The sequence below is a fragment of the Protobothrops mucrosquamatus genome, unplaced genomic scaffold, assembly GCF_001527695.2.
Source record: "Protobothrops mucrosquamatus isolate PMUCROS unplaced genomic scaffold, P.Mucros_1.0 scaffold2878, whole genome shotgun sequence".
NCBI lineage: Eukaryota > Metazoa > Chordata > Lepidosauria > Squamata > Viperidae > Protobothrops > Protobothrops mucrosquamatus.
This window is the reverse complement of record NW_015388906.1, coordinates 228,798-237,341: the sequence shown is the minus strand read 5'-3', so window position 1 is coordinate 237,341 and position 8,544 is coordinate 228,798. Positions and strand designations below refer to the sequence as shown.

Sequence of the window (8,544 nt, the reverse complement as noted above, 5' to 3'; positions counted from 1 at the left end):
ATACTTTCTTCCCTGTTTTCAGACATCAGAGTAGAAGACTGAAGTCTCACACAATTCTATTGTTGGTCTCCAAAGTCAAGCTGGGTTTTGTAGTAGATGAGACTTGGGTAACCTTTGCAGTTCAGGAGTCATAGTTCAGCCTCCTGAGCCTCTGGAAGACTGAAGAGTTTGTGAGTGTGTGATATTATTGCAAGTGTTGAAGGAAATTTTGTGAGTTTTACAGTGGAAATGAAAGTCTTCTGGAGACCAATTAATCCCATTGCTTCTCTTCAGTTCTCCCTAACTTTAAAGTGGTGGTAAATTGCATCATTGACATTCTGCTGTTCGCTGCTGAATTTCATCAACACAATCTGAAATACCCAATCCCAGACTAGTCAAACTTCAGTATAATAGTATCTCTTTCATATGTTTTATTGTATACATAAAAAGAGAAGGAAATAAAAAAGGGAAACACTGCAAAAAAATCTTCCATCTTTCAAGTACAATAAAAATGTTCACATATGCATTCATGCCATGTTATGCAATTAAATTATTAGAGCTTATCGTTTCACTCAATTATGGGAAATAAGTGGGAAATTAAAGAGATAAATTATTTAAATTTGCAATAATCCTTTAGGAGTCCTAGTGATAACATCTTATTTAAATATAGAGAAAAAAGTGAATTCTTCAAGCCACTAGACATTGAGAGAAAATTGCTATCCTTCCAACCTTATTGTATCTATTTTGATGAATCATAGAAGCATGCAATATCTATTTCCATTATCTCTTACTTTTAACAAAAAAATCTGGGATTTTGTGAGGCAAAGCTTTTTTTTGCTTACAAAGCATGAGAGTTACCTCAGAGATTTTTTTTTCTGGGGACAGGGAACTTTTACTATCTATACTATAATCCTTAGCATATTTTTAAGTGGTCAACTTTTAAATGAATGAGGCCAAAAAGTTTTGGTCCCTCTTATTCCGGAGGGTCTCAGATCCATTCATAAAACAATCAGTAAGAGAGCTGATTCTAATCTGATTCAAAATATTCTATTTTGTCTTTTCTGATGGCTTCTGCAGGGTCCCGCACTGAATCAAGTAAAAGTGAGTACATTTCTTTCAGTATTATTTCTTTCTCTTTTTTACTCTTGTTTTATCTTTATATCAGAACACTAGTTCTGCAGCTCTCAGTTTTCTGTAATTATGATTTTACAGGACAAAACCCTTGAGAAGAAACATTAGTCATCCCCAGAATATTCAACATCTACTTTCCTTCTCCTTGTTCCAGCCAACATTCTTCTTCATGCACATCTTTGTCTCCATTCTTGTAAAGATGAGAAGACAAAGCTGCTGTGATATTTTCCCCCTCCATTAAGAGCCGGGACAAAATGGCTTCTTTCTCTTTCCTTTCCTTACAAATGTATTGGTACAGAAAGGAAAGGAGCCCATATACTTGGTCCCTTAGACAAAGGCCCAAGAAATCCTTCTTAGTGTGTCTGGTCCTTTTTCATCTAACCCAAACTACCAAATTCTACCCCCAACAATGGTATTTTTAGGACCAGTTCAGACTCAGACATGATCACTAACACTACTGATGTCTGAGACCTAATTCCTTTCTTTTGCTCATCAAGTGCAGGGCTGACTCCACATTTGGAGGAGTCATTGGCATCCTTTCTACATCAATAATGCCTGGCAGGGCTGTGGTGGAGGCAGTGCTCCAGTCAGTATTTTCCAACTGGAATACACAGTAGACCTCAGTAGTGGCCCTATGACAGCCAGAGTCTGGCCTTGCCCCTGTCAGCTGGTAATCTCAATACATTTAAGGTTGTTGATATGGTTTCCAGCAGAAAGTTACTAACAAGGCTTTGCCCTGACCATTCAGAAAGAAGAGAGACATCACTGTGTGGAAACAAACAAGAAAGGTCTATCACAATGCAAAATGGAGGTGCAACAGAAAGCCTAAGATGGCCAATATCATTCTTGGTCCCATGCACCCATAAAATGATTGGAAATATTTGGGGGAAATATACAGGTAGTCCTTGACATATGATCACAACTGGAACCAGAATTTCCATTGCTAAGCAAGGCAATTAAGTGAGTCAGGCACAATTTTATGACCTGTTTTGCCATGGTTTTTAAGTGGACCACTGCAGCTGGTAAGTGAATTGTGTGGTTGTTAAGGGAATCTGACTCCCCCCATTGACTTTGCTTGTTAGAAGCCAGCTGGGAAGGTTATGAATGATGATCATATGACACACACACACCCCAAACCAGGAAGCTGCAACCATTGTAAATACAAGCACCCAAATTTTTATCACACAGCCTGTGGGAATTCTGCGATGATCATAAGTGGGAGGATTGATTTCAGTGCCATGATAGCTTTGAATGGTTGTTAAATGGTTGTAAATCGGGAACTACCTGTACAGAGTTTGTGTCGATGATGTGGTACATGGGCCCCAATTAACAGAGAAATGGAGATCTCTCAAATAGTATAACTTACAGGATACATATATATATATATATATATTAATCCCTTCTGAATTTTCTTGCCAGAAATGCCATTAATACAAAATAAGTGCAATAACAGAAGAAGTTGTCCTGAACATGCTTTTTCATTCAAAATCATCAGTGGAGCAGCAAATGTGGTTGGCCCTTCCATATGCTTTGATGGCAATGTGTAAGTTCAGTCGATGTGTATGTTCATTTGATAGACTGTGGCTTTGCATTTACCAGTCATGCTGGTTGAACTTCAACTCTCAATCTCTGTCTTCATTTGCATTTTTAGATTAATGAGCCATGTGAAGAATAATGTTGGTCGAGGTTTGAACATTGCGCTTGTTGACGGTGAGTTTTTCCAAAAACTCAATCATATTCAGTGTGACTTGTTCTGTTCCCTTGAGTGTTTCTTCTGAAATCACTGAGGCTCCCAATTGGAGTGCTGTTTTGAAGCAAATGTTTTTACTATTCAGTGTATTGTTTCCCACTGAATATGGGAGTCTGGTCTAGATAGAAATAATACAGTTGCCAGAACATATAAAAGGCATGGATGCAGATGAGGAGATATAGAACAGCTGCATTCTTCTAGCCATCTCCAGAAGAAATCTGCTTTAATGGTTTTGGTGAAGTTGCATATTTGTATGCAGAGCATACTTTTCATGTTTCTTTACTTAAATCCCAGGAGTGGTCACATAGCCATGAAAAAGCATAAACTATACAGGAGAATCTCTTCATAGAAGAGGTTACAGACAGATGACTGGTGCTATTGTGCAGTTTCCCTAGGATTATTTGTTTTCTTGTTTGTTTGTTTGCTAGATTTATATGAGGGACTATCTTGTCAGATACAACTCTGAGTGACTATCAGCAATAATAAAAACACAAGAATAAAAGAAGTCAACAAACAAACATGAAAAAACTGGTGCCCAGTTAATGGCATCTATCTAACTATAAAGTTCCCTGGGTTCCAGTTTTGCTTCTCTTATGCCTCTGGGAGTGGGGAGCCAATTCTTAATGACTTTCTGGAAAGCTAAGCAGGTGGAGCTCTGCCAGGTCTCAAGAGGGACAATGTTTCACAGGGCAGGGGCTGCTACTGATAATGAATTGCTGTTCACTGTTATCAGAAATAGATGGTGATGATAGATAGATAGATAGATAGATAGATAGATAGACAGACAGACAGACAGACAGACAGACAGACAGACAGACAGACAGACAGACAGACAGACAGACAGACAGACAGACAGACAGAGATGATAGGCAGATAGAGACAGACAGACAGACAGACAGACAGACAGACAGACAGACAGACAGACAGACAGACAGACAGACAGACAGACAGACAGACAGATAGATAGATAGATAGATAGATAGATAGATAGATAGATAGATAGATAGATAAGAGAGAGGTGAGAGAAAGAGGGAGAGAAGTGATAGATTTTTCTCTCAGAAACATTTCTGCTTGTTGAAAAATTGCAATGAAAATGAAATTGTGTTGCAAAATTCAGGTATATGTGGATTGTGAATGAAGAACCATGTTTTGATTCACATTGGTTCAAAAATGCAAATTGAGGTAGGCTTGGGTTTAATTAAATACATTTCTCTCCTATTCCCAGGAGAAGGTAGATGAGGATTACTAACCACAAGAAAGGAATGGATTAGTTCAACAACTAGGGAAATCTTTCTGTACAGTATTGAAATGATCTGAGTTTATATTCTAGAACTGATGGATTTGCTCGCCATTTTATCATAGGTAGATTTCTCCCTTTGTCTGCTACTGGACATGGCTAGTCAGATACATGGTGCTATTTCCAAATCAATACTGATTCATTGCAACCAGTGAAAATGCCTTAGCTGCTCTATAACTTTGGGGAAAGTAGTACTACCACTATCATCCTGTGTTTCCATATGAGTGAGACAAGCATTCTGATTGAATATTCCCTCCTAAGAAGTATTTCAATATTTCTCACTCGGGATTTATTCCCATTTCACTCAGGTTTTATTCCCATTCCCATCACTGAACTGGGTGAGCAACCTGTTTGTAGGACAGGAAGAGATAACATCACTTTATATTCCCCATCACCCCATTGCTAAGGGTCAGAATTCTCCTTTACCATTTATGTTACCATAAGCATGCCTTTCCAAATTAGCTGATGTATTTCACTTCATCACAAGCTAACCCCAACAGTTTGTTGGCTAATTCACAGGGCAACAGAGCTGAAACCCTTCTATCCCAAATGACTGGGAAAATATTGAAATGGTACAGCACTGGACTTATTTAATACTTTTTTTAAAAGGGGAGGGAGAAGGAAAAGCACATAGGTCGTGGAGAAAGACAGCATTTTTTGTAAAGGACAATGCTTCTGCCAGGTTTCAAATGAGCAATCTTCTATTTATAGGACAAGTGTTATAGTCACTGTGCTGTTACTGATAAGATTTAGAAGATATTAGAAATCCTGGTAACCATTGATTTAGATGGGGGTTATTCCTGCCCCTGTGAAATAGTTGATGAACTGCAAGAATTCGCTCTGAGAAAGTGAAATGCACCAACCAAAACAGACAAGAGCAGTTGAGCCACATAAGAAGGAAAAGAATGCTTTAAATAAAATGCCCAGAGGTCACATTTACAATGGGAGGTGAGTGAGTGAAGAACAAAGTCATCCATTCCAATAGAAGAGACTATATGCAGACCAGGGTTGAACTAGGGAGTCCTTGGTGCTCTTTCTGAGCTTGGTTGCTCACTTGCAGACATTCCATGACCCAACTAGTTATCATCATCAGGGCCCAACTGATGATGATGATCTGCATTGACGATGTTATCTACAGTAGACGGGCAAAGAAACACCCAAGTTCAGAGAGCGCCAAAGATTCCAACATGATCCATTTCTACCCTTCAGAAATGGTCTGCTCTGGTGATGGGCTCACTAAACAGTGCGGATAAGCTCCCAAAATGTTTGCAGGCTGTAACTGGTGAAGACAAAGTGAAGCAAAGATGGATCTAGTTTACAACTGCTTGCAAATCAAATAAGCAGTTTTATGGCAAGGGTTAAAATAAGCCAGCATTTTCTGAACAGATGCAAAACTGGAACTCCTTCTTCCCCAGAGAAAATAGGCAATGCTCAGGAATCGTAAAACAATATAAAAAATATATCATTTTTATGATAATTAAGCTAACCTTGAGAAAATAGTGTGGACATCTGGCAAGCCCAATGAACTTTAGCCCTGTTAAAGACTTCATAAACCTTTTCTGTAGCTTAATCATAAATTCTATTTATAAAGGAAGAGGCTCCCCACAACGAGGGAACGGTTGGTGAAGATAACAGAATGTGCAGAGATGGTAAATTTGACTTGTTTGATTAGGGAAAAGACAACAATATATCTGCAAGTGACCAGAAAACCCTCCCCCTCCTTTTTTTTATGAAAATGGAAAATAAAACAAACTTGGTTTTAATGATTAGAAAGGATAGAGAGTGGACAGAAGGGACCCACAGTATAACTAGAATGAGAGGATTAAATATTCAAACTTTCTGTAAAAAAGATTCTTCAATAAAAGTTAATACCCCCCCCCAAAAAAAAGGAAGAACAGGCAGACCAAGAGGTGCTACCTATAGATACAGGTAGTGAAAGAAAAATCTCTGGGCTGTTTCCTACTGTGAGAGGGCAGACCAAAAAGGAAAGTCCAATCAGATATCACTTGTCTTTGTACTTAAAAAAAGGAACCTGTAGTTATTCAAGATCAATACATGGGAAGAAAGTCCATATCATTCTGAGTCAGTAAAGACTGGAATAGCCTAGTAAATAAAAATAAATGAGCAGAATTTGAATGGGTGAGATACAGTGCAGCAGGGTACAGAAAGAGCAATTGCCCTAATTACTCCAAAAGGAGTAGTAAAAAGTATATCTCTAGATATAAATGATGTGCCTGATGTACACATAGGTGGTGGAACTGTACACACTGTAGTACTATCACCAGTGTTATCGCCATCTTGCCTATATACCAGGAAACATATCTGAGCTGGCAACAAATGTGGCTATGCTGTGTGTAGTTTTGATCATTAGCTAATCACAAATAGGTCACCTGCTTTATTCATACCTGACATTTAGTAGTTTCTCAAGTAGTCTCTGCAGGGCAAAAGTAGTTTATAGTATAGAAAAAAATGCTATTGTCATGGTTCCGATAGATGAAACTCTTCATAGAACTTTGAGGCATTGTTTACCTTAAAGAATCTTTATTGGAGTTGCATAGCTTCGGCACTAACACAGTTGAAACCAAAATCTGAATTCCCCTCCCCTGAGCACATAGTATCAAAGCACAATTCCCTCCTCCAATTAACAGTCATAAATCACATTCTCCAATTAGTTTGAAATGCCGGCTTTCCCTCCAGTTCTTCAACCTGCCATTTCTTATCATCTCTTATTTCAAAAGCACTGAATTCACACACTATTACAATATTGTTATGTCTAACTAACTCCCATCACATTCCTCCTCCTCCCCCAGTATCATCTAATTCTAAGAGTAAAGCATAAGGAAGAATAAGGCTGGATCTCCATATGTTGTCAAAGCAAGAACATCCAATGTTAGCAGCATTGACAGCTATGCTTTTGTGGTTGTTTACAACGCAACTTTTTTCTGAGTCGACTGATGCAAAATTCAATAGAAGAGAATTGCAGTGTTTCATTGGCCTGAGGTGGTGCGTGGCATTTTTAGCAAGGGCAAAGGCAGATGGGGAATGATGCAATAGAATGTGTGGGCCTGCTTTGATATTTCCCATTTCTGAAATTGTATTTTTGTTAGTGAACTGTATGAAATCCATTTCAGGACTTACAACAAACTCTTAAAGTATTCCTCAGAGTTTTTCAAAATTCCCACTACCACAAGTTGGAGAGGCCTCTGAAACCACAGAAGGGAGCTAGAAAGGAGAATGCAGCCCGGGGGTGGGTGGTGGGTCGGAAGGGATAATTATCCACTTAACAAACACATTTTGAAGAGAAGAAATCTTTGTAGCAAGCGTCCATAGGTGGAACTGTACCAATAGTTAATATTGTTAAATATTTACTAGAATTTCCTACAAGTTGCATGAAGTCAGGCTTCACAGTACTTGATTACTGAGTTACTTTTGTGAAGGATACACAATTTATATTCGGATAACTGGAAGATTCAAATATTGTTAGAAAAAAGTGGCAACACTTTCAGACTTACATATTTGCCTTCTTTGGGGTACAGTGTCACTGTTACTATTGATTCAAAAATCTGCAAGATTTTTCAGTCAGAAACAAGGCAGGAGAATTAATTGTATGCCTATAAGAAGCAATTCTTTTTTATCAGTAGTTTCAACATCCTGGAAAACTTACCCTTCTTTATCCTTGAAGGAGTTACATAGTTTCCTCATACTTCGAATGCTTACTTCCTTTAAAATTATCTGTATCCATTTTGTAGATTTTGGCCATGCCCCAAGAACAAGCACAAAAGCCGTCTTTAGCCATTTTAGCAACAGGGCAAAAGGGGGGATGCATTGAATGCTGGAAAAAAAATTCTTATCATATACTTCCACCCATATTGAAAACCTGTTCCACTTTTGATAACTAATTAATTTTAGCCTTCAACAGTTTTATTTCATTTTTCCATTATTCCAGAGACTGAACTAAGTCCACATACGTTATAAACATCTTTTATTAAAACTTGTGTTTCACTTTAAATCTCCAGGATCCACAGGACAACTCATCAAAATAGATAGCTTTGACATGTATTCTGGAGGTATGTGAATTTGTTAATCTGTTATGTATTAATAGTGCAACACTGAGGGTTAAGGGGAGTTGCAAGTACAAGAAAATTTCCATAAAGCATTGTTGAGATGGTTAGCTTATATTATGGTTAATATTATTATTAATTATTATTATTAATTTGATTTATATACCGCCCTTCTCCCGAAGGACTCAGGGCGGTGCACAGCATATTAAAAACAAGTAACAATAAAATACCAAAATAAAATAAATAAATACCAAAATAAAAACCCCTCTAAAACCAAATTAAAAGCCAAATATTAGTAGCTGTGTCGTAATTAAAATTATATTAAA

At 37.8% G+C, this 8,544-nt stretch overlaps 1 protein-coding gene across 1 annotated transcript in view; it reads left to right on the top strand.

Moving 5' to 3' along the window:
* Positions 1–8,544, top strand: part of FAM3D (family with sequence similarity 3 member D) — a 29,896-nt gene that overhangs the window by 15,131 nt on the left and 6,221 nt on the right. Inside the window, exons 4-7 of the mRNA XM_015825925.1 lie at positions 1,057–1,080; positions 2,530–2,653; positions 2,762–2,820; positions 8,174–8,224. Coding sequence (XP_015681411.1) covers positions 1,057–1,080; positions 2,530–2,653; positions 2,762–2,820; positions 8,174–8,224 — 258 coding nt within the window. The remainder of the gene's footprint in view (positions 1–1,056; positions 1,081–2,529; positions 2,654–2,761; positions 2,821–8,173; positions 8,225–8,544) is intronic.